Raw genomic sequence first — 27,075 nt, forward strand, 5'->3', positions numbered from 1 at the left:
TAAATTCCATTTAAACAACTTTTAACCACAGAATAAAGCAACAGGGCAGCCCAGCTCACATGTTACTGCTAAACCATGGTTTAGTACTACATGCATGAGCTGGAAAGAGCCCAAGCAAAGACTTGGGCTCATGAGCTCCCCAATGGCTTCTCCTACAATCAGCCTGGGTGAAGGACTTTGCTAAGGTTTTCTTTCAGTCTCACAGAAACTCTGGTCAGTTTCAAAACACGCCAACTTCAACCAATGGGCTATGAGGATGGCTTGTTTAACTAACCAGAGTTTATTTTAAATCACAATCTCTGGTATCTCACAAGCAGTGGAGATTTTGTGAAACCCAAACGAAATGCAAGCAAAGTCCTTCTATCAGATGGGTGGGAGGAGTGGAGAGTACAGGCCTAAAGCTTTGCTCAGGATTGTTCCAGTTAATGCATATTGTACTAAGCTATGCATCCAGCAGTAAATCATGGTTTAGCATAGGGATGGGGAACCTGTGAGCCAGCATAGCAAATGGTCTGGGGTAATGGGAGTTGGAGTTCAACAACAGCTGGAGGACCACAAGGTTCTCTGCCCAGTTACATGTGAATGCAGACAGAGGAAAGTTGTGCTCCCATGGCAACAAAAGCTTGAAGAAATAATGTAGCATTACATTAGAAAATTCTTTGGGAAGAAGACTTTAGTTATTGATGTGCGCATATGGAAAGGGAATCTTTCTTTAAACTTACGGGGTAAAAGCTATCCCCAGTCTTAGCATCGTCTTCCCTCTTTTTGCCAAGAGAGAGGGATACAGGGGTCATCGAGGCAATGGCCATAAGGCACCCCTGTGTTTAAGAACATAAGAAGAGCCTGCTGGATCAGGTCAGTGGCCCATCTAGTCCAGCATCCTGTTCTCACAGTGGCCAACCAGGTGCCTGGGGGAAGCCCGCAAGCAGGACCCGAGTGCAAGAACACTCTCCCCTCCTGAGGCTTCCGGCAACTGGTTTTCAGAAGCATGCTGCCTCTGACTAGGGTGGCACAGCACAGCCATCACGGCTAGTAGCCATTGATAGCCCTGTCCTCCATGAATTGGTCTAATCTTCTTTTAAAGCCGTCCAAGCTGGTGGCCATTACTGCATCTTGTGGGAGCAAATTCCATAGTTTAACTATGCACTGAGTAAAGAAGTACTTCCTTTTGTCTGTCCTGAATCTTCCAACATTCAACTTCTTTGAATGTCCACGAGTTCTAGTATTATGAGAGAGGGAGAAGAACTTTTCTCTATCCACTTTCTCAATGCCATGCATAATTTTATACACTTCTATCATGTCTCCTCTGACCCGCCTTTTCTCTAAACTAAAAAGCCCCAAATGCTGCAACCTTTCCTCGTAAGGCAGTCGCTCCATCCCCTTGATCATTCTGGTTGCCCTCTTCTGAACCTTTTCCAACTCTATAATATCCTTTTTGAGACGAGGCGTCCAGAACTGTACACAGTATTCCAAATGCGGCCGCACCATAGATTTATACAACGGCATTATGATATCGGCTGTTTTATTTTCAATACCTTTCCTAATTATCCCTAGCATGGAATTTGCCTTTTTCACAGCTGCCGCACACTGGGTCGACATTTTCATCGTGCTGTCCACTACAACCCCGAGGTCTCTCTCTTGGTCGGTCACCGCCAGTTCAGACCCCATGAGCGTATATGTGAAATTAAGATTTTTTGCTCCAATATACATAATTTTACACTTGTTTATACTGAATTGCATTTGCCATTTTTCCACCCATTCACTCAGTTTGGAGAGGTCTTTTTGGAGCTCTCCACAATCCCTTTTTGTTTTTTTTTGTTTGTTTTTTTTAAATAATTTTTATTCAAATTTTTCAAAAAAACAAACAAAACAAAGTCAAAAAAACATACAACAAAAAATAAAAATAAAATAGTTGACTTCCGATTTGTCGCAGATCAGCTATAAGTATATAATATACATCAAACCTGTCCCTTAATGTATACATACAGAATCCCTTTTCTCCATAGGCTGTCTTAGTTAATCGTCAAATCCCAGTATCATCATTTTATTTTGATCTTTCAACAAAAAGTCTAAGAGAGGCTTCCATTCCTTAAGAAATGTATCTGTCGATTTTTCTCTAAGTAGACATGTCAATTTATCCATTTCTACTAATTCCATAAATTTCAATAGCCATTCTTCCATTGTTGGTGTTGATTCCATTTTCCACTTTTGTGCATATAATAATCTTGCTGCCGTAATCATATATAATATTATTCTTCCATATTTCTTTTCTATTTGTTTATCCATAAAACCCAATAAAAAAATTCTGGTTTTGACTGAATATTTATCTTTAGAATTTTTTGCATCTTCCTACCTATCTGTGCCCAAAATGATTTTGCCTTTTTACACAGCCACCACATATGATAAAATGATCCTTCTTGTTGTTTACATTTCCAACAAACATTAGAAACATTACTATACATTTTTGACAACTTTTCTGGAGTCATGTACCAACGGGTACATCATTTTATAAAAATTTTCTTTAAGATTATAGCATAGTGTAAATTTCAAGCCTTTTTTCCACATATTTTCCCATTCCCGTTCCGTGCCCGGTACCTGCCGGGCAAAAGGGGCGTGTTTGCGGCTGCTGCCGAAGCCAGGCCGCCATCAAGGGTGTGTGCGTGCGCACGTGGCGCGCCAGCGCGCCGTCGTGACGCACAGTAAGGAGGCGGGGCAGCTGAAGGCCATTTAAGGCCACTCCACCAGCCTCCCGCCCTCCTTTGAATTTTGGCGGCGGAGGCCTTGTGGCGGCGGCTGCTGCGCGCCGCGGGGAGCCTTCCGGCCGCGGCGGGCCCTTTGGTGCGCCGGCCTAGCGGGGGCAGCGGCGGCAGCGGGACGCGAGGGGCCTTGGGGCCGCGGCGAGGCTCGGGAGGCCTTACGGCCACGGCGAGGCCTTTGATGGGCCGGCCTCGCGGCTGCGACGAGGCACATGGGGACTTCCAGCGGCGGCGAGGCACGGGAGGACTTTCAGCCGCGGTGAGGCCTCTGATGGGCCGGCCTTGCGGCTGCGACGAGACGCGTGAGGACTTTCAGCCGCAGCGGGGCACGGGTGGCTTTCCAGTTACGGTTTCAGTTTCAGTTACCCCTGAGGAAGAATCTTTATTCAGAACATGTCAGGCCTAAACAAACTGCACTGCTATGGGGGCACCTTTGATGCTCTTCTGCTCTCTCCTGTTTCTTTCCTTCAAACTATCACCTTCTGATTCCATCATTTATCATAGAAATAATGTTTGGGATTAAGGGAAACACAACAACCTACTTCTAGTTAAATAGTACCCTAGACTTTCTATCATAAACCTGGAATATGTGGAGTAGGGGGAGAGACAATGTTTAAAATTTAATTCTATGCTGATAGTAAAAGAGAGATTGAAAAGGCCAAATATGTCTTGCAACCCAGGGCATGTGTGTCTGTGTTTTAAGTATGCAGAGAGAAATGTTTACTTTAGCTGAAGGTGAATTACAGTCAGCATTTTTATGGATTAAATATAATTTGAAAAGAACAGTAGGGGAAAAGGTTATTTTAAGGATTTTCTATTTAAACTAAACAAAATATTTATGCAGGCAGGCTTCTGTGCAGAACATAGAGGCAAGTATTCATGGAGAGCTCCTGTCTGTTTCTCTAAGCATAGTAATGCAGCAGGTAAAGGGATGATGCATAGACGAAGAGCTGTCTCTCTCCTCTCCTATGTATCTAGGTCCAGTTCCACACCTTATGTGGCAATTGACATTGCCACTTGCTCACTACATGTCTCTCACAATGCTGTAATGGGTGGCAAACCTCCAGTTAGGGCCAGGAGATACTTCTATTGGGGTCCCCTGCCCATTACAGAAAGCAAAATAGGAATAGACTCCTTTTCTTGATACTGAAGTGTATTTTTAGTTTAAACTAAATGTTACTTTTCAGTTACCAATTACCTAGAGAGGTAGTGGGCTATCTGACACTGGGGGCATTCCAGGGGCAGCTGGAGAGGGGATGCTTTTATTAAGGGATGTACTGAGAAGGCCATCCCACTTCCTCACTGTTTTGCAAACCAGGAAAGTTCAGAGAAGGGGTTAGTCAATTAGGGAGAACTTGAGATGAGAGCCCCCCCCCCAAAAAAAAAAAAATTGCCTGCACTCCCACACCCTTCTGCTGCCTGTGGCCGCCACTTCTTTTGCAGAATAACCTAGAAAGATGCTCTGTCATAACGTAGCGGCCATTTGGATTGGAACAATGCAATGTAATTACAAAGAGCAGAGGCTTTCTGATGAGGGTGGGGGGCAGCTGGAGACAGAAAGGAGGCTGCAGGAGCCAGTAGGGACCCCCAGTTAGTGCTGCAACCTCACCTCCAAAACTACTTCAACTCCAAATGCAAAGGGAACTCATCCCCCCTTTTTTCACTGTCAAGCTTCTCCCCCCCCCAAATACGTTCTTCAAAACCCAGGTAAAAATATATGAACCTTTCCATCAGTTAAGTCCCATAAACCTCTGTCCTAAGACCCATTTAATCTGTGGTATTCTGAGTAAACACACATAGGATTCTGCTGTATGTGTGCAATCACATGCACCCTTCCAGGGGAAGAAGTAACGATACACTCGGGGATTTTCTCATAAGTAAGTATGCATAGAATTGGTCCAATTCATATTTCTCTGAGTAAATTATTTAAACATAATGGAATTAATCACGTGCAGGCTGCACATTTGCTTGCATCTTCTCTTTAGCTAGTTTACAAACTGGTCTGTAGATAAGGTGCCCACCTTTTTTACAGGCCTCTAGTCCTGTGCTTTTAAGAGTCATCTGATCTGCAGACATTAGAAGATGACATTGCTTAACTCCATGCCATCTAATAACTGCTGAATACGAACCTGCTATTAAAGGCACAACAACAAGCCAGAAGGATATGTGGGGCCAGGGCCCCCCAAAGGAGTGGGAAGCAGCCCCCAGCAGAGGCTGCTTGAGAAAAGTGTCCCTTCCCAGCTACGCTCGAGGGCTATGGACCTTGCTTGCAGACTGCCCAGTTATGGGGAGACTCATTTTATGATGTGGTTTTTCTTTATTATGCAGTTTTCCGGATCCTATGGACGCACTGGTCCAGGGGACAATTGATGAAGACACACAGTTGGGCAGGGTTATTGGCCCCTTCCCATCATCCCCTACCTCTGCTCTCTCAGTGCCCCCCCTGTATAGTGCCCAAAGTGGCAGTGGGCAAAGTCTACCTGATTCACCATCCGTCATACAAGTGGGGTCAGTCAGTGATGGCTTCATACCAGATAGTCTATGCACAGTGCACTACACTTCATTCAATATAGTGCGCACCTGTGGCAGAGATGCCTTATGGGCAAGTGTGGCAGCTAATCTGCCTGCGTTGCCAGCTGTTACACATGGTGGATTTTGAGCTGCTGAGTTTTGCCTTTTAGGTCAACTATGCAGCAGAGCATTACCTATGGGCTGCTGTATTCTTGCATGGAGCACTTCAGCCCCTTCTGGGAAGGGACAGCCAGGAGACGAGAGGCCCCAGAAGCGGTGGGGCACTATTTTCATGATGTCCAGTTCTCGGGTAGGGCAGACTTTGGGTGCATGTTAGCGCTTGATGGCACAGTTTATAGCGTAGCTATGAACTGGGGAGTTCTTTTGGCAGCTGGGAAAGTGGAGGATCCTGCCCCAGTGTTCACCTTCCAGGGTATTAAAATCGACTTTTGGACCCAGGGCTGCAGGCTGCCTGGAAAAAGCTTGAATTGTTGCAGATCAAGATCCTGAAGTTTTCAGGGGCTGGGAAAGTGTTTGCTTTCTGCCCTTCAGGTATTGGGGGCCTTCTGTGGTGGGGTTTATAGTGCCATAACAGGGATTTCACAGCCTCACCACAGGTTCAGGGTTTTGGCTGCCTTATGCGCCAACCTGCGGTGTGGCCCCCTCCGTTCCTGCAGTGCGTCAGTGGTGTTCCAGTTAGAGGAAGGACCGACTCTGCTAGTCCCATACCGCATACTGGGAGATGGGGGAGGGGAGTCAGAGATGGTCAGGGCAGGAGGGGACTCCTGGGAGTTGGGGGGATGGCAGGGGCTATGCAAAGCGTGGCCTATTCCTAGGAATCTCGTCCTGGAATTCATCACAGATGGTAGGAGTAAAGCTTGTCTGCCAGTGTGTCGCAAGGTAGGCTTGCAGGGGGCCTTTAGGACCATTCACATGTCTTGGGATATGTCATGTGCTGGCCAGCTGGCCCATGCACACCCCCATACCCCTTATCCTCACCCTCCATGTTCACCTGACCCGCCAGGGATTGTTGATCAGGGAGGTGCCCTGTGACCATCATGCTTCAAAGCTCAGCGGTTACATGTAGCACCCCTCACACTTAATTTTGGAGCCTTCCGGATGGGGGGTGGGGGTGTTTGGGGCCAGGTCAGACTTCCCTTCGAGCCATCCTGGGGTCCAAGGTTTGTTTCCAGGCAGACCAGGGGTACAAGAGTCATTCCACATTATTTTACCCTCCCCTGGACTGGACACTTCCCCATGACGGCGACATAGTGTTTTTGGCCGGAAGCTATAGGCCTGGCTGCCTGATATTCAGGGGGAGGGATCTTCCCTCATAAAGTTTCGGTCTAGTGTCGCGATGCCTGGGAGCGGACCCATGGGGGTTTGAGGGCCATGCCCCTCCGGAATTGGGGTTGCCTACCCGGCAGTGGAATTGCCTACCTGGGACGGTCTATTTGGTTTTTGTATATGCAGGTGCAGGCCGCTAGGAGGTGGAAGTAGGGGGCGCATGGAATACATTCACCCCAGGGGCGAGTCTGAAGGTCTGGGACCCAACTGTTCACGATTGTTTCTGTTTTTGGCAGGTTGCTGGACGGGGATGGAGCAGATGCGCAGTCTACTCTGCAGCCATGGCATGAGCTCATAGGCTGGCCTTGGGGCCGCAAACGCACATTGGTTCACAGCTGGGCCTCTGATGGTGGGCCATGGTTTGGTGACTGGGTTGACAGAGTATGCGCTGGAATGGTCTCCTACCCATGTCGTTCCAGCAGGGTTCAGGGCAGAAGGTTACTGAAGGGCAAGACATGTGAGAACATGCAGTTGAGGCCACAATAGCCTCTGGTCGTCTGCTATGGTCAGACAGGAAGGGCAAGGCCCTCAGTGGCAGGCATGTGAGGACATGCAGCTGAGGCCTTGGTAGCCTCGGGTCGTCTGCTGTGGTCAGACATGGAGGGCAAGGCCCTCAGTGGCAGGCATGTGAGGACATGCAGTTGAGGCCACGGTAGCCTTGGGTCGTCTGCTGTGGTCAGACATGGAGGGCAAGGCCCTCAGTGGCAGGCATGTGAGGACATGCAGTCGAGGCCTCGGTAGCCTTGGGTTGTCTGCTGTGGTCGGACATGGAGGGCAAGGCCCTCAGTGGCAGACATGCTTGGACATGCAGTTCGGGAGGCAACGATGCCATCCTCCTGATGGACCTGCAGAGGGGTCTGCATGAGATTCTTATCGGGTGTGGGGTAAAGGGAGACTAAGCAGAGGCTTGTCCCCCTTTTGTGGCAAAGAAGTGCGGGAAAAGGTTTAAAGGGAAAGGGCAGCTAGGTGACACCTTTAGGCACCTTTGGGGGCGATTGGCGGTCCGGGGGCCTGCAGCTCAGGGCTATACGGCCCGGGGGGCAGAACACGGGCCGCCTTTGGGGCCAACGTGCCTCATCCGCTCGGAGTTTCACGGCTCCGGGGGGCGGTGATGCGGGTTGGACCCCCTACACATCTTCAGGGTGTGGCTTGAGCTGGGGTCTGGCATAGGGCAGCCCCAGGCTCAGGCAAGGTTTAGTCGCCCTATGGCTGCAAGCAGGCTTTGCCTGGATCATCAGAATGCTCCCGCACTTGATTTCCCCTCTGCAGGTTCATTATTCTAATTGATTCCGTTTAATAAAGTGGCCCATGATTTAACCCAATGAATGGTGTTTGTGTTTTATTTTGGCAATAGGCCGCAATCCCGTTCCGTGCCCGGTACCTGCCGGGCAAAAGGGGCGTGTTTGCGGCTGCTGCCGAAGCCAGGCCGCCATCAAGGGTGTGTGCGTGCGCACGTGGCGCGCCAGCGCGCCGTCGTGACGCACAGTAAGGAGGCGGGGCAGCTGAAGGCCATTTAAGGCCACTCCACCAGCCTCCCGCCCTCCTTTGAATTTTGGCGGCGCCCGCCCGACCCTCCCTCTACTGCAGTGTGATTCATTTGGTCGCTACGGGGCCGACTAGGAATTTTTGGCCTGCCTGCCTCGCTTTGCTGGCAGGTTTCTTTTGCCTACTCCACACTGTGGTTGGGGGGACGGGTCAAGGGTTAGCACGGGTGCCTTTGGGGTTAATAGGCTGATTGGTGTGTTTTTAGCTTCAATATGTCAACGGTCACTTGTGGCAAAGAAGTGCGGGAAAAGGTTTAAAGGGAAAGGGCAGCTAGGTGACACCTTTAGGCACCTTTGGGGGCGATTGGCGGTCCGGGGGCCTGCAGCTCAGGGCTATACGGCCCGGGGGGCAGAACACGGGCCGCCTTTGGGGCCAACGTGCCTCATCCGCTCGGAGTTTCACGGCTCCGGGGGGCGGTGATGCGGGTTGGACCCCCTACACATCTTCAGGGTGTGGCTTGAGCTGGGGTCTGGCATAGGGCAGCCCCAGGCTCAGGCAAGGTTTAGTCGCCCTATGGCTGCAAGCAGGCTTTGCCTGGATCATCAGAATGCTCCCGCACTTGATTTCCCCTCTGCAGGTTCATTATTCTAATTGATTCCGTTTAATAAAGTGGCCCATGATTTAACCCAATGAATGGTGTTTGTGTTTTATTTCGGCAATAGGCCGCAATGATCCATTTGTATGTTATAACCAAAAATTTTTGCCCACTTTACCATACACTCTTTTACTTGTTCTTCCTCCATATCCATTTTCAGTAAGAGTTTATACATTTTCGCAATTATATTTTCATCATTTGTACACAATCCTATTTCAAAATCAGATTTACTTATTTCAAACCCATACATTTTCTTGTCCATTTTATATCTTTCTAACAATTGTAAATAGACAAACCATTGAAAACTATATCCTTCCTTTGTCAGTTGTTCTCTCTCTTTCATTATATATTCTCCATGTACATTTTCTAATAGTTCTTGATAAGTTAACCATTTCTCTTTTCCAGCCATTTCTCTTCTGTAAAACGCTTCTTGACTTGAGACACATAATGGTATTTTCGAATAAAGCCTTGGTTTATATCTATTCCATATTTTCAACAGAGGACGTCTTATAAAATGATTGTTAAAGTCTACATTTACTTTTACTTTGTCATACCATAGATATCCATGCCATCCCCACTTCAAATTATGGCCCTCCAAATCCAATAGTCTTTTATTCCTTAATAAGATCCATTTCTTTATCCAGACTAGACAGCAGGCAGCAAAATAAAGTCTCAGATTTGGTAATCCCAGTCCTCCTCTTTCTTTGGCATCTTGTAGTAGTTTAAATTTAACTCTTGGTTTTTTTCCTTGCCATACAAATTTAGAGATATCTTTTTGCCATTGTTTAAAAGGTAAATCAGAGGATATTACAGGTATTGTTTGAAACAAAAACATCATTCTCGGTAATACATTCATTTTTATCACAGATATTCTACCCATTAATGACAATTGTAGTTTATCCCATCTTAGCAAATCTTTCTTAATCTCTGTCCATAATTTTTCATAATTATTATGAAACAACTTTGAGTTTTTATTTGTCATAATGATACCTAAATATTTCAACTTTTTCTCTATTGTAAAATCTGTCTTGTCCATTAACTCTTTCTGATCCCTTAAAGTTAAATTTTTCACCAACATCTTTGTTTTTTGATTGTTGATCTTAAATCCTGCTAACGGTCCAAATTCTTTTAATTTGTCCATCAATACATTAATTCCTTCCAAAGGGTTTTCTAGTACAATTATCAAATCATCAGCAAATGCTCTCAATTTATATTCTTCTTTTTTTATCTTTAATCCCGAAATTCTTTTATCTTGCCTTATATCTCTAAGCAGCACTTCTAAGACCAGAATAAATAAAAGGGGAGATAAAGGACATCCCTGTCTTGTACCCTTTTGTATTTCACATAAATCCGTTAAATCTCCGTTAACAATTATCTGAGCCTTCTGAGATGTATAAATCGATCTAATCCATTTTATAAAATTGTCTCCAAAATCCATTTGCTCCAAAACCTGAAACATAAATTTCCAATTCAAATTATCAAATGCTTTTTCAGCATCTAAAAAAATCAAAGCTGCTTGTTTATCATTTCGTTGTTCTAAATATTCCAACACATTCAAGACATTCCTGATGTTGTCACGTAATTATCTTTTAGGTAAAAACCCTGATTGATCTTCCTGAATAAATTGTTGCAATATTATTTTCAATCTTTCAGCCAAAATCATTGTAAAAATTTTATAGTCATTATTCAATAGAGATATTGGTCGATAATTTTTTGTTTTAGTTAAATCTTGCTCCTCTTTAGGTATTAATGTTATATTAGCATTTTTCCAACTATCCGGTATCTTTCCCTCTTGCAGAATAAGATTCATTGTAGACTGTAAAGGTAGCAAGAGTTCTTCCTCCAAACATTTATAATACATTGCAGATAACCCATCTGGTCCTGGCGCCTTTCCTAATTTAATTTTGTTTATAGCTTCAGATATCTCTCTTGACGTAATAGGGCCATTAATAGCTTGTCTCTGAAAGTCTGTAATTTTAGGTAAATTCTGTTTAGATATATACTCTTCTATTTTTTCAGATGGAATTTCCTGACACTTGTACAATGTTGAATAATATTGATGAAAAATCTTTTTGATTTTTACATTATCTGTCAGCGTCTCATCTCCTTCTTGTATCTTTAAAATAATATTTTTTGACGTTCTTTTCTTAATTTATATGCTAACCATTTCCCAGGTTTATTTGCAAATTCAAAAGTCCTTTGTTTAGCAAAATTTAGTTTCCTTTCAATTTCTCTAACTGTCAGCATTGATACTTGCTTCTGTAACATTTTAATTTGATTTACAATAGAAACTTTAGTTGGATTCTTTTTCAATTCTTCCTCTTTTTGTTTTATTTCTTCCAAAATTAATTGCATTTTCTGTTGTTTCTTTTTTTTTAATTCAGAGTTACATTTAATAAAATATCCCCTCATAAATGCCTTACTTGTATCCCAAACGATATTTTCACTTGTTCCTTTATGTAAATTATGTTCAAAAAACTCTTTTAATTTCTTCTTACATTCTTGTACTACTTTGTCATTCTGTAATAAAGATTCATTTAGTCTCCATCTAAATCCAAGATTTTTTTTTTTAAGTTAATATCACAGGATTGTGGTCCGAAAAAGTTTTTGGTAATATATCCATTTTAAAAATATCCTTCGCTAGGATTTTAGACATCCAAATCATATCAATCCTCGAGAATGTTTTGTGTCTTTCTGAAAAATAAGTAAATTCCTTTGCGTTATCATTTATATATCTCCAGGTATCCACCAATTCTAAATGTTCCATCAGTTCAAAGCAAATCTTCGGTAATTTACCCTGTGTCTCTTTGATATTTTTTTCAGAAAGCCTATCAATTTTTGGTGAGATTACCCCATTCCAATCACCCATAACACACCAATGATCATATGAAAACTCTGACAATTTTTCCATAAGTCCTGTGTAAAACCTTGTTTTATCTTCATTGGGGGCATAAATACCCACTACCAAAATGTTTGTACCCTGTAAAGTAATTTCAACCCCCACAAATCTACCACTATCATCCAGTAATACCAATTTAGGAAGCAATTGTGGGTTAATGTAGAGAACAACTCCATTTTTTTTTTTTTGGTCCAGCCGAAATAAATTCTTCACCCAAATTTTTACAAATCAAATATTTGGAATCTTTCTTCTTAATATGAGTTTCTTGTAAACAAATTATATCCAATTTTAATTTTTTCAAATAATGAAACACTTTCTTTCTCTTCTGCGCCGTGTTGGCTCCATTTATATTCCAAGTTAGATATTTGTAATCCATCTTTAAGCGTGTATTTTAAAATGTGCCTGATGCTCCTTTTAATCCATCATCTTCCTTCCCCTCCTCTGCATATCCTTGTTGACTTTGTTCCCCAGGAATTATATCCATATCTTTGAGTTTATCTTCATCCATATCTTTTGAAGCTTTTCTCAAGAAGTCCCTTGCTTTTTGAACAGTATTCAATCTATATTTCTGTTGTCTGAATGTAAAGATCACTCCTTCTGGAACATCCCATCTAAATTGAATTTTGCGTTGTTTAAGTTTTTCTGTAAGGAAAGCATATTCTTTTCTCTTACGTAAAAGTCTAATAGGAATTTCTTTCATCACCAGTATTTCCTTACCATCAATTTTAAAGGTATTTTTAAAGTGTTGCTGTAATACCATATCTCTGGTCGTCTTCTTTATAAAGTGAACAAGCACATCTCTTGGAATTTTTTTCATTGTTGCATATCTGGAATTAATTCTATAAACTTTGTCTATTTCAAATTCCATCCAATCTTCATTCAAATCCAGAAATTTTACTAAAGCATTAACAATTTTATCTCTGATGTCTTCACCTGTTTCCTCAGGGATTGCACGGAATCTCAAACAATGTTCTTTATTTCTCATTTCAGTCACAGCCATATAGTCCAAGTTTTTTTCTAATTCCAGATTTAATATATCTGTTCTATTCTCCAAGATTTGTACCTTTTCTTTAGTATTTTTTGCATCCTCCTTTATTTGCCCAATTGTCCCTTTAATCTCATCCACTTGTGTTTTAATATAGTCTTTTATATCCATCAATTCAGTTTTCATTTCCTGTTTTATATCATTAATCCCTTCCATTATTTTTTGAAACATATCTGGGGGTATAGCCCCTTCCTGTGGGTCAATAAGACCTCTTCGCTCCTGGGCCTTAGTTGCTTTTTTAGTTGTCATTTTCAAAAGAAGCCTTTAATTTCTGATATTAACCACTGTTCCAAAACCTAGAGGCAGTCTGTTTCTTTTTTTTTTCCTCCACCAACAAAAGAGTTAATATTCCAGGCCTGTTATTATAGTCCAGCCAGCACAGCACAGTTCTTATCTACGTCCAAGAATGCAAAACAATTCTGGTTCCCAACACCAAACGATTAGTAACAATTCGTCCAAAAAAAAAATAGTCCAAGGAGAAAAATAGTCCAAAATATATTTCCATCAAATAATAATTACCTCTCATCCGTTTTTAAACTTTAAAACTCCAAATTCAGGCCAGCTTTTTGTCGTAAAAAATATATATATAAGTTGTTTACATTTTCTTTCTTCCTTAATTATATTTAAAAGAGAAAAAGTATGACTCACCCAGGTTTCTCAGTTGCTGATTCGTAAACAAATCTCTTTTATTGTAGTAATTTAAGCCAAATGATAAGATTTAGACAGAAGTAGGCTCGCTGGTTAAGGACGTTTTTTAAGAAGAAAAAAAAAACGCTTCGCTTTTTTCCAGTACAGCTTGCATGGAAATCCTGACTCCGTCTTCAGCCGATCGGCATGCCTTCTTATCTCAGGGATTTCCTGATCAATTCCAGCCGCCGACAGCTCAACGAAGTCTTGTGGAAAATCTGATCGGTTCTCCTATACCTTGGAGAACATTTAAGCCAGTCAAAGTTTCCTCTTGGCTGGCTTTTAACCTGAAAAAAGCTTCCTCTGAGGCAGAGATCTCTCAGAGACAGTCACCAGCTGAGCACTCACTTCCGGGAAGTCCCACAATCCCTTTTTGTTTTAACAACCCTGAACAATTTAGTATCGTCAGCAAACTTGGCCACTTCACTGCTCACTCCTAATTCTAGGTCATTAATGAACAAGTTAAAAAGTACAGGTCCCAATACCGATCCTTGAGGGACTCTACTTTCTCCCTAAGGAAAAGTAGCTCCCCCAGTCTTTACAGACTGTGACTTTCTGACAAGTGAGAAAAGACGGACTTGCAGATATTGGCTTTTAACATACCAGAACTGTTTGTCTCAACACACGATAGCAAGCTATGGCTACCCTTCGTCTTATGGCTGCATATCTTTGGGGTAAAAGAAAAACAGGCAGAATGTGGGGGACAGAAGATTCAAACAACCTCTTTCCTTCCCTGGAGGTTGTTGGATTCCATGCAGCAGGACCACGCATGGTCATCCAGAGGCAAGGCAAACCAGGTAAATATTTTATTTTTATTTTGTTTTAAAAACCTCTAGATACTGCTTTTTATCCCTCGAAAGGTCCCCCGAGGCTTAAAATAAATGATTTACATACAGACAAGATTAAAAATACATTAAAAGTTCGGTAAAATAAAGCTGCCTTGAGCACCTGCCTAAAAGAGATCAAAGAAGAGGCCAATCTAACCTCCCATGGGAAGGCGTTCTACAACCAGGATAGCAGCATTCAAAATGCACTGTTTCAATCCCTGCCAATCACACCTCTTTTGCCATATGTAAGGCGAGTGTCCCTTTTGTTAATTCTGGGATTCTATATTGTACAGCATCATTGTTTAATAAATGAAAATTTTCTTACAATGGGTTATTTAAAGAGACATTATTAAATGGACAACTTACTTCACAGATGCCTCTGGTGATGATCCTTGGGAATTATTAAGAGAATCACTTGTAGGGGTAGCACTTCTTTCTGCCTGGAAAACAATGCAGAATTATCCAACAACTATTTTTTTTTAAAAAAACTGCAGTAATGGCAGTGACAGGAAAGGGATTAAACCAGCATTTGCCAACCTGGTGTTCTGGACTACAATTCCCATCTGCCCCATCCAGAATGACTGTGCTGGCTGCGGCTGATGAGAGCTGGCGAAACCATTCACAAGGCATGTCCACTACCTGAAAAGAAGTCATCTGCATGGACTGATAATTAAACACAGTCTGCTCTTTTACTACTTAGACCTGCATTATTCTGCAAGGGGAGCTCAGCTGAACAATTAAGGAAAATAGCTCCTATGGGCCGCTTGTTCTTAACATTAACTTCTGTTATCACTTTTTAAATTAAAGCATGATTGTTTATTGGATATGTAAGGAAATTTTACATACATGTTTATTCTTGTTGTTGTTATGTTCCTTCAAGTCGATCACGACTTATGGCAACCCTATGAATCAGCGACCTCCAAGAGCATCTGTCATGAACCACCCTGTTCAGATCTTGTAAGTTCAGGTCTGTGGCTTCCTTTATCGAATCAATCCATCTCTTGATGGCCTTCCTCTTTTTCTACTCCCTTCTGTTTTTCCCAACATTGTTATATTTTCTAGTAAATCATGTCTTCTCATTATGCGTCCAAAGTATGATAACCTCAGTTTCATCATTTTAGCTTCTAGTGATAGTTCTGGTTTAATTTGTTCTAACACCCAATTATTTGTCTTTTTCGCAGTCCATGGTATGCACAAGCTCTCCTCCAACACCACATTTCAAATGAGTTGATTTTTCTCTTATCTGCTTTTTTCACTGTCCAACTTTCACATCCATACATAGAGATTGGGAATACCATGGTCTGAATGATCCTGACTTTAGTGTTCAGTGATACGTCTTTGCATTTGAGGACCTTTTCTAGTTCTCTCATAGCTGCCCTCCCCAGTCCAAGGCTTCTTCTGATTTCTTGACTATTGTCTCCAGTTTGGTTACTGACTGTGCCCAAGTATTGATAATCCTTGACAAGCTCAATGTCTTCATTGTCAACTTTAAAGTTACATAAATCTTCTGTTGTCATTACTTTACAAATACGGTGTAAATACCGTATCATAAATACAGTGATAAAATACACCCCTGTCTCACACCCTTTCCAATGGGGAACCAATCAGTTTCTCCATATTCTGTCCTTACACTAGCTTCGTGTTCAGAGTACAGGTTGCGCATCAGGACAATCAGATGCTGTGGCACCCCCATTTCTTTTAAAGCATTCCATAATTTTTCATGATCTACACAATCAAAGGCTTTGCTGTAATCTATAAAGCACAGGGTGATTTCCTTCTGAAATTCCTTCGTCTGTTCCAGTATCCAACATATGTTTGTGATATGATCTCTGGTGCCTCTACCCTTTCTGAATCCAGCTTGGGCATCTGGCATTTCTCGCTCCATGTATGGTAAGAGCCTTTGTTGTAGAATCTTGAGCATTACTCTACTTGCATGGGATATTAAGGCAATAGTTCGATAATTACTGCATTCCCTGGGGTCTCCTTTCTTTGAAATTGGGATGTATATTGAATGCTTCTAGTCTGTGGGCCATTGTTTAGTTTTCCATATTTCTTGACAAATTTCTCTCAAAATTTGGATATATTCAGTCTCAGCAGCTTGTAGCAACTCTATTGGTATGCCATCTGTTCCTGGTGATTTGTTTCTTCCAAGTATTTTAAGAGCAGCTTTCACCTCACATTCTAAAATTTCTGGTTCTTCATCCGTGAATGAATCTGTCATCCTGGCATCTCCTTTATAGAGTTCCTTTTATTTCATCTCTGTCAGTCAATGTGTTCCCCTGTTGATTATTCAACATCCTACCCTTGGTTTAAATTTCCCTTTAATTTCTCTAATCTTTCAGAATAGGGCTCTTGTTCTACCCTTTTGTGGCCCTCTTCTATTTCTATACAATAACTACTGTAATAGTTCTAAATTATATCCTGACTGTCCACCAAATAGTGTTCAAGGCAGCTAGCTGCAATAATACAAGTATAATAGAATATCATAATATACAACAGATATTTTATCAAATTTTACACCAACAAAATACAAAATATAACACAGGTAAGTAAAACAATAATAAATAAAAGCAACCAATTAGAACTCAAAAATCCTGTTCCACCCTTCATTCTTGTTCCTTGTACTTTTTTTCACCAAAATATGAACTAACATAGCCTTTCCATAAGCTTATTCAACAATCATGTCTGATGTACGCAAGACGCACAAATCAATTGTGCCCCACCATATTTTCTCTGGACCTCTCAAGATTGATTTTTCTCTTTTTTTGCGAGAGTATTTTCTTTAGTGGTGGATTTATACTGTACTGTCCACATATCATTCCACTTTATTAACTGTCCTGTGATGCTTCCTCAATTTTATTGAATTACTGCTGTCTGGAGAGGCACTCTTGCACTACAGTGCAACAAAGGCAGAGTACATTTGTGGTATAAAAAGCCAGAGGATTTCAGGAGGAAGTTATGGGGCATGCACAGATTAGAAGTGAAGCAGTATGTCTGTCCCAAAACTTTTAGGAACCATATTGCGCAACTGTATATAACCACCCTGATTCTATCATGAGCACAAATAATCATAAATGCACAATAAAAAAGATTTATACAGCTGCCTGTTTCCTGGTCAATCTAAGGTAGCTAACATGGCAGCCACAGTGCCTCTGCACCAGCAGAGCCCTTCCTTAGAACCTCGGGGGTTCCTTCCAGGGTGTAGTCATCCAGAGTTGTAGACCCCTTACTTTTTTGAGAGCAAAGGCCCAGCCAGGTCTCTATGTAGGAGCCAATCAGCATGAAAGGAGATTTGTCAGCCACTGAGAAGACTCTTCTCAACAGCTTACCCACAGCCTCCCCTTTCATGCTAATTGGCTCCTAGGGACGTCTGTAGTTGAGGACAGCAAGAGAAACAAGGGAAAGAGTGTGTGCCTGTGAGGGAGTGTGGCATCACTATCATGAAGGGACCCTGCACTTCTGAATTTGCCACTACACTACTGGTCCCATCTGAAAATAGGCTTGAAACAAGCATTTTATTGTAGCCAACAAAATATGTTGCAGTGTGTGCTTGTTTGTGGGTATGTGGGTTGTATCCAAAGCAATGCCAGTGGAGTTCTGGCACTTATGTTTCCCTCTACTGCCCCCCCCAAATCTTGTCTGGAGGGTCCACCAACTGTCTGCAGCTGATTTTGAAGGTGCACAAGGGTCCAAAGGGGAGAGGAGAGGAGGGAAAGGTTTACAAGGAATGGCAACAAAATTAAGTAGGAGCTATGAGGTCAGATATAAAGGGCATGGGCATCTACAGAGTGTACCTCCCTTGCCATTGAGGAACATCTGTATATAAGAATAGAATTACATAATTCAACAGTATTGTCACACCATGGTGCTTTATTGCTATAAAAATGTATACAGGTGAAGTTTCATTTTTAAACAGTATTATTTTTATAGTGTCAGAATAATAATTCCAACACTCCTCTTTCCCTCCCCTAAAGATGCAAAGATATAAAAACAAACTGACTTTTGTAAAGCTCCAAGGAGCTTTGAAAAAGACTTTAGACCTAGGCTTCAGAGCTGCACTTCTTCCACCATCACCACCACCACTATCCACCGCACTAGTTCAAGACACATCCTTGCTGCTCCACTAGGCAACATTTTACATTTTATGATCTCTGGTAATAGCGACTGATGATTAATAAATGTTGATTATATATTGATATTTCTTGACATTATTTCATTTACATTCTGAAGAATTTTGGTTGGGGCATGACAACTTTATAAGCTCATCGGGGGTCAATGAACTCAGAATTTGGAAAACCATGATTCAGACCATTTGTATTCCACCCTTCATCCAAAGATCTCAGGCCAGGTAAAAACAAAATTCAATAAAACAGCATACCCATATGTATGATTATAAATACACAATAAAATCACAAGTACAGCAATTACTAAACATCAGTGACCATTTCTAGATGCCTGGATAAAAAGCCCAGGGTTATATTCAAAGCAACATTAAGCAGATTGTTCCGTTGTGCAAGGAGAAATCTTGCGCTGACAGAACAATCTCCCCCTCCCCCACGTGTCCCCTAAATCTGTTCCTGGGGTTCCCCCAATCCCCCAGAGCAGATTTGGAGATGCCGCGGAGCACATACAGGGGGAGAGGGGGGAATATCCCCTTGTGCTAGCACAATGTTTTCATTTACCACCCCAAATACCCCAAGAATAAATGCCAACTGAATTTCAAGAGGCAGGACATTCCAAAGCTGGAGTGCCACCATGGAGAAGGCCTGCCTGCTACTATTCAGGGTAAGTTCAACTAGATGTTACCAATTTTCAGTAACAGCCCCAAGTTCTTTGCAGCTTTGCTCTTAGTCTGTCCAGTTCCCTAAACAGACATATGGCATGGGATCAACCACAGAAAATCATCTCAGATTATTTAATTTGCTTTGGTTTCTTGGTAAAGCTACGCAACAAAGGAAAGGGAAACGAAGAAACACAGCTTCTACACATTTGAATACATTAAAAGAAAGTGCTTTGTACGACACTGTGGGTTGGAGGCTTTAATTTACTCATCAGCTAATTTATCCAGATTCTTATTAAAAGAAAATTGTTTAGGAAGGCCATATATATTATTTATTATATTTATTTGTCGCTTACTCCAAAAAAGTCTCAAAATTGACTTATGGGGGGTTACTTATATTTTTTAATAAGCATACAATACCAAATTTAAAATACATCAAAAGAGAAAAGAACAGTATTAACTAAAAATGTTCATCCTGCAAGAACATAAAAAAAAAAATCTGACCCCACCCAACTCAAAGATGAACACCTTCAAACAACATAGGAAGCTTTCAGTAATCAATCCCCTAGGCTGTGGTTCTGATCCAACTTCCTGCTATGAGATAATAGAATACTCCAAGCAGAAAACAAAGCAAAAGTCCATGTGTTGAAAGGAATCCATTACCATTGATAAATCACTAAGAACTTTAGGTTTTTTTTAAAAAAAGAGGAAAATAATAGTTTAAAAAATCAAATATAATTGATAACTTACATTGGCATGTGTTCTGGCCCAGATTTAGAAACCAAAACATAATGAACCACCACTTTATTCTTCAGTTTATATTCATTGAGCAAGGCAATACAGTTAGACAAAGGTGGTACTTGTGGTAGATTTGCAGCAGGCTCAGGCAATTGAGGTGGTGGTGACGGTGATGATGATGGAGAAGGTGGCACTGGTCTTAAAGAAGGATCTGCCTATAAACTGTTGTTCAGTAAAGCATGCTATGAGACTCACAGACAGGGATTTTTAGAGAGAGAAGGAAACCTGCAATAAACGGGTTAAGCCGAGCAGAACAGAGCGCCAGGTTTGCCAAGGTCAGCAGCTGGCGGGCAAGTAGATAAGGAGAAACTTGCAGAAGCTCTGGTGTGGGGGAAAGGAGTTTTTTGGAGAACAGTAGTTTGGAGAGAGAACTGTGATTTAGTTTTATTGTCAGTAAAGACTCTTACAAGAAACTTGCCTGGCCTGGCTTATTTACTGATCCATGCGTCTCTAGAATTTCTGCTTTGTATGATCTCTATACGCACACACCGACAGGGGTTATGGGCCCAGCTTATCATACAAAGTAAGGGGTTCAAGTGACGTCGTTGCAGAGAGAAAAGAAAGTGCACGAAAGAGGCAAGTAAGAGTGGACAACATGGCTGTAAACCTGTCATCCGGGATGCCGATGGAGAGACTGAATGCTGTAAACTACTCCAGCTGGAAATGGAGAATGAGAGCAGTTCTGATTAAAGAAGATTTGAATGATGTCGTAGAAAACCCCCCTCCGGCAGCTCCTTCAGCAGCGTGGACGAAGAAAGACGAGAAAGCGAAGGCTTTTATTACGCTGGGGCTGTCTGATTCTCAACTGTTGCTGGTGAGTAATGAGCCGACAGCTAATCAAATGTGGGAGAAGCTAAGGGCCGCTCATGTGCAGCAAACCGCAGGGAGCCGGCTGTGTTTAGCACGGAAACTTTATCAGATGCGTTTTACAGATGAAATGACTATGACAGAGCATTTGGCTGAATTTCGTAGATTGTTTGCTGAACTTCAAGAAAGAGGAGTGCATCATAGTGACATTCAGATGGTCTATATACTGTTATCTTCATTTGATCGAAAATGGGATGTGCTGGTCTCGAGCTTAGAAACTTTACCAGACGGAAATTTAAATTTGGACTTTGTAGAACAGAAACTTCAACAAGAATGGAATAGGAGACAAGAGAGTAAGAAGACTGAATTAAAAGAGACTGAGACTGTACAACATAATCAATATCAAAGAAACAGGCAAGAGAATAAAATATGTTATTTTTGTGGGTCCCGAGGACATATACAGAGACATTGTTTAAGTAAGAAGAGAACTAACAGGGACTTCGGACGTCAGAGAACAAGCGTGAACTTTATTACTAAGGAGGACAATAAACTAATTAGCTCTAAATGACTGTTAGACAGCGGAGCGTCTAATTGCCTGATCACAGACTCTAGTTTATTTTACACATCAAAGCCGATACAGGAGAAGATTTATTTGGCTGACGGATCGACTCAGGACGCTATTGCAAAGGGCACACTTAAGTTAAGTAATTTGGGAACTATATTGACAGATGTGTTATTAGTTTCTGGTTTAAAATATAACATTCTATCAGTGAGAAAACTAGCTCAAATAGGTTGTAAAATTACATTTGAAAAGGATAGATGTTTTGTGAGAAAAGATGGTGAAATCTGTATGCAAGGGAAATTACAGAATCAAATGTTTATGGTAGAGAGCAAGCTTGATAAACCCACGTGTGCCTGGATAGGAGTAAATAAAAACAAACACGAAAACTGTATACATGAATGGCACAGAAAATTAGGGCACGCACATTTTGAGAAAGTGAAAAATACTCCAAAGCATAGTCAAGATTTGGAATTAACACACTGTGAGCATGTGGATGAATGTGAGGTATGTTATAAAACAAAAATGACTGTGACTCCTGTAAATAGGAGCTGTGAAAGTACTACCACTAAACCCTATCAGCTCATACATGTGGATTTGGCTGGACCTTTCCAGTGCTCAAAAGGTGGGGCAAGATTTTATTTAGTGATTGTAGATGATTTTTCCAGATTTACACATGTCTTCTTATTGAAAAAAAAAAGTGAAGCAGAAGATAAACTAAAGGCATTCATACAGAGGACAGAGACACAATATGGGGTTGTTATCAAAAATATCAAATCAGATCAAGGTGGGGAATTTATCAGTAATTCATTTAAAACATATTTGGAAAAGAAGGGAATATTACAAAGTCTCACTGCTCCCTTCAGCCCATCCTCCAACGGGACTGCAGAGAGGAGGAACCGATCACTGCAGGATTCAATGAGAGCCATGCTGGCCGATGCAGATATGAATAACACCTATTGGGGTGAATGTATTCTGTACACTGCTTACATTCAGAACCGCCTTGTGCACAGAGTAATAGGCATGTCTCCATATGAGAAACTGACTGGAAGAAAACCCAGGGTGAAACACATAGAGCGTTTTGGAGCAAAGTGCTGGGTGCATGTGTCAAAGCAGAAAAGGCATGGTAAATTAGCATCTAGAGCTCAGGCAGGTCGTATTTTGGGATTTCAGAATTCATATTATAGAATTTGGTTGCCTGAGAAACAACAAGTAGTGTTAAGCAGAAGCGTAAAGGTGATAGATAAACCTTGGAGAGACAGTCAAACAGTAATACTTGATAGTGCGAGCAAGCAGGAAGCAGCAGATGTTCCTTTTGGGCATCAAATACCATTAAGAACTGCATTGACTGACTTAATTCAAAGTGGCAAACGTACTGTGAAAAGTCTGAGAAGTGAAGACGTAGCAATGCAAGATAAAGAGGTGCCAGGTACTAGTGCAGGAACAAATGCAGACACAGGTGCAGGACCAAGTAAAATTGAGAGTGAGGAAGAAATGGAAATAGATACTGTCAGACGGTCAGATAGAAAAACGAAAGGAAAACCACCTCATAGATTCACATTTAACGTTACACAAAAGAATGATGAGACAGATGAATATCCAGTAGAATGGGAAAAAGAAGGTCCAATAGACAAAGAAACAATGGATCTCATGTGGAAATACTGTATTGAAGAATGAAATATAAATGAGTGTATCAAATAAAAGTGAACAAAACTCTGTAAAAATTGTATGAATAAAGAAAAAAAAACTGAAATGTAAATGTAAATACTGTAAGGAAACATGTACTGATGTGTATTGAAAAATTAATATTGTATAAATGTGACAATGGAAATGTAGTTTTGTAATCTGTGAGTCTCAGGTGGGGGCTGTTGTTCAGTAAAGCATGCTATGAGACTCACAGACAGGGATTTTTAGAGAGAGAAGGAAACCTGCAATAAACGGGTTAAGCCGAGCAGAACAGAGCGCCAGGTTTGCCAGGGTCAGCAGCTGGCGGGCAAGTAGATAAGGAGAAACTTGCAGAAGCTCTGGTGTGGGGGAAAGGAGTTTTTTGGAGAACAGTAGTTTGGAGAGAGAACTGTGATTTAGTTTTATTGTCAGTAAAGACTCTTACAAGAAACTTGCCTGGCCTGGCTTATTTACTGATCCATGCGTCTCTAGAATTTCTGCTTTGTATGATCTCTATACGCACACACCGACATAAACAGTACGTATAAGTTAATCTACTTAACCGGAGAAAGGTTGTTCACTGAATTCCTCCTCATTCCATGGTTAGCGCAGGTCTGCTCTTACTTTGAGTTTCATGTTTCAAGTTGGCACCAGACATTGCAATGTCTTTTTGAAAATATTATTCTGAATTATCAGCGTTACATGATGACAACAGTACCCATCCAAAACAAAAGCTTGAGAGAGAAGGATAGACCTAATTGTACATTTGGTACAGGATTGTCATTCCTCACCCTGACCCAGTACTGGACATGGAGTCCTCAGAGGATAACCCCAACTTCTCATAGACTGAAGACCTGAAGCAGGGTTCCCCAGAACCAGCAGTGAAGATCCTCCTTGAGGAACGTTCCTCAGGTGTTTCAGTCAATACTATGGGTACAAAGTTTAGGCCCCCTGTTACTGGCATTGTAGTCTCTGAGGGCACCTGCTTGAGTGTGGTCACATGTTCTGACCGTCTGACTTTAACCGACATCTAGATAGCCACATTCTGCACCAGCTGACGCTTCCAAACCAACTTTAAAGACAACCCCTGGAAGTTATAGTAGTCAAGTCTGGATAAACTTTTGTAACTGCTCACTTAACTTAATAGAACCAGAGTTGGAATGGACCTCAAAGATCATCAAATGCAACCCTCTGCTAATACAAGAAACCCACTTCTACAGCAGTCCTGCTTAAAACCACTAATAAAGGAAAATTCATCATTTTCCAAGGCAGTCTGTTCCACTGCTAAACAGCTTTTGCCATACAGATGTTAATGCGTGAAGGAAGTTTCAGCTTCTTTACCCTCATCCATCCCCCAAACACTTCCAGAAACCTGTTTTAGAGCTCCTCAGGTTGCCTGGGAATTGTAGGTGGATATAAGAGGTAGAGCCGGGTGCCATCCACATATTTGTGTCGCATAGTAACCAAAATTCTCTGATGACATTTCCCAGCACTTTTATACAGATGTTAAAAAGCATGAGGGTCAAGATTGATCTTGAGGTTTATGAGACCCTCATAAGCCAAAGGCTCTTTTCTGACTATAAATATATTTTACAGGGAGAGGAGACACATCCATGTTCCAAGGCATGTATTCTATAAGTTTGGTTTACCTGCAGTTCCTTCTGTATGATCTCCCAAGCCAAGAGTGCTGCATGGGCTCTTGCCTCTTTCTTAGATTTGCCAGTTCCTGGGCTATACTTTCTTGCATCTATTAGAACTGCTATTGTGAATCTGCAATGAAAAATATATTAGTTCACCAAATACTTAAAAACCCAGTCTGACAAATGTGCTTGAACTTCAATATGCTAAAACTCTGGAAAGCTAGTCAGAATGTAAGATACACAAGTAAATTGAAATTTTTGTATAGTTTGGTTACTGTAAATCTCCCATCCCTAATATTTACAAAATATGCCTAATTTCATCATAACTTTTCAATCATATAAAATGGTCTTCCCCAACCTGGTGCCCTCCAGATGTTTTGGAGTCCAATTGTCATCATCCCTGACTATCAGTCATGCTGGCTTGGGAGATGGAGTTCAACAACATCTGGAGGGCCACAAGTTAGCTACCCCTGCACTAGATGTTGTTTCAAGGAGATCTCTGGAGAAAAGTAGGCTTCAGCATGCATAACTATAGGGGAGTTTCCAAGGATAATCTGCTTATCTATATGCAAGCACTGGGCCAAGAAAACCTGTCCATGACATGAAGAAGTCATTAGACTTCTTTTGCCTCCATGGAGCTACAACTGATACACATTTCTCCCTTTATTTATCTCAGGGTACATCACACCAGGAGTTTGTCAAGAAAGCCTGAAATTAAAATGGCTCTGTGGCAAAGAACTGTGGGATTTCATCTTGTCTGAAATGGGTCCTCTGTGTGAGATCAATGACTTTGCCGTTTCATTTCACAGCTGAAGCTAATTAGTGGGGCCTAAGCAAGAACGTGATTCATCAGAAAAGATAATAATGCTGAGAAAAACAGAAGAGAGTAGAAAAAGAGGAAGGCCAAACAAGGGATGGATGGATTCCATAAAGGAAGCCACAGACGTGAACCTACAAGATCTGAACAGGGTGGTTCATGACAGATGCTCTTGGAGGTCACCAATTCATAGGGTCGCCATAAGTCATACTCGCCTAGGAGGCACATAACAAAAACAAGCAAGAACGCCTGTTTATCAGCTAAGAGCCTGGTACTCAAGGCCAGCCTGGCCTGGGAAGGTTTGGGGAGTATGTGCCAGTTAGGCGTGAAAGCTTGAAGAAGCATTGCATGATGAGAAAGCCCCCTGATTGGCTAATTAGTTCTGGACTGTTGCTAGGATCTTTTCCATAAGTATAGGAGTGAAATCTTTAGCCTTTGTTCCCCTGGGTTCCATCTTGCCTATAGGTGGTTACCTGTGTGGGTTCCATTTCCATCTGCTACCCAGACTATGCATCTATATACAACTATACAACCCATGCCTCTTCGAAAGTATAGAATAGGTTGGTTAGTTTTCTTGTTTTGTTTTGTGATTGAACTCTTTGTATTTTACCTTACTCCTTTGGGTGTGGGTTTTAAGGAACCATTTTACTGACATTAATTGTTCACTTATATTAGAAGTAGCCTTATTAAATATCAGAGCCAAATTCCTCCTGAAATGAACACACACTGGTAAATAGAAGTAGCTTTATTAAATATATTTACCAGTGTGTGTTCATTTCAGGAGGAATTTGGCTCTGAATCTGGTACCTTGGCTACTGACCACAGACTACCGTGTATTTTGTTATTTGCCTAAGGCTCCAGGACAAGGAGTGCTCTTTTGGCTCTTGGAATCCTTGGCAGATTTATTTCTAGTCCTCTGGGTTTCCCTTTGACTCAGAGTGGTTGACCAGTTTAAGGGGTGGTGGCAGTCTACCTACCTTGCAGGGTTGTTGCTGGTTTACTCAGCCCTGGTAAGGGAAGTACTGGTTTGTGCCTTGCCAGGATCAATTGCCCTGGGTGGGGATTGAGTCCTGGGATGAACCAGGTCCGGTTTAGGACAGGTTCATGACAGAGTTATCTTTAAGAAGGGAGAGAAGGAGATACATTTCCATTTGTTGCCTTCCCGACCCAGGAACTGACTGCAAAAGAGGGAAAGTGAAGCCACACAACACATACTCCAACCACCACCTTAAGCATTGGAACTGGGATGAATAACAGATGGCAGAGCTAGGTATGGAAAAAGAAGCCTGAACCTGTCCTATACTTTATCTCTAAGACTAGCAGATCTAAATAGTACGAGAAGGTGTGACACTTAAGGAACTGTTTCTACAGTATAGCTAATGAGCTAGGCAGGATGTTGAACAGGAATGGGGGGAGGGAACCAAGAGCTTTCTAACCATAAAAAACTGTGCCTTTAGTTTAGTTACTATAACAAGTGTTCCTGCTCTCTTTACTTTTGTATAACAAGCATCTATGCCTGCTTCCTGTCTCCATACACACCTCTTGATTAGAGATGTGAAGGCCTGGAAAAAAACTGGAAATATTCAGGAAAAATGTGTTTTTTCCAGGGGGTTTCCGCAGCCATTTTATTTTTTTCTGAAAAACTGAAAAAAAATGAAGAAAAAATGGATTATGGAATGTTTTATTTTAGCATCATGAATAAAACGTTTCATTGAATCTTGGTCCCCGCTTTTTCTCAGTTCTTTTTATGGGAATGGATGCTTTGTGACTGCTTGACACTGTGGAGGACTAGCGGAG

At 41.7% G+C, this 27,075-nt stretch overlaps 1 protein-coding gene across 2 annotated transcripts in view; it reads right to left on the reverse strand.

Moving 5' to 3' along the window:
* The window catches only part of EIF2AK2 (eukaryotic translation initiation factor 2 alpha kinase 2), a 53,161-nt gene that overhangs the window by 20,213 nt on the left and 5,873 nt on the right, over positions 1–27,075 (reverse strand). For both annotated transcript variants that reach the window (XM_061624725.1, XM_061624724.1), the window contains exons 3-4: positions 24,471–24,591; positions 14,579–14,652 (exon numbers count right to left, since the gene is read on the reverse strand). In XM_061624725.1, coding sequence (XP_061480709.1) covers positions 14,579–14,652; positions 24,471–24,591 — 195 coding nt within the window. The remainder of the gene's footprint in view (positions 1–14,578; positions 14,653–24,470; positions 24,592–27,075) is intronic.

This window comes from Rhineura floridana, chromosome 4 (genome assembly GCF_030035675.1).
Source record: "Rhineura floridana isolate rRhiFlo1 chromosome 4, rRhiFlo1.hap2, whole genome shotgun sequence".
Taxonomy (NCBI): Eukaryota; Metazoa; Chordata; class Lepidosauria; order Squamata; family Rhineuridae; genus Rhineura; species Rhineura floridana.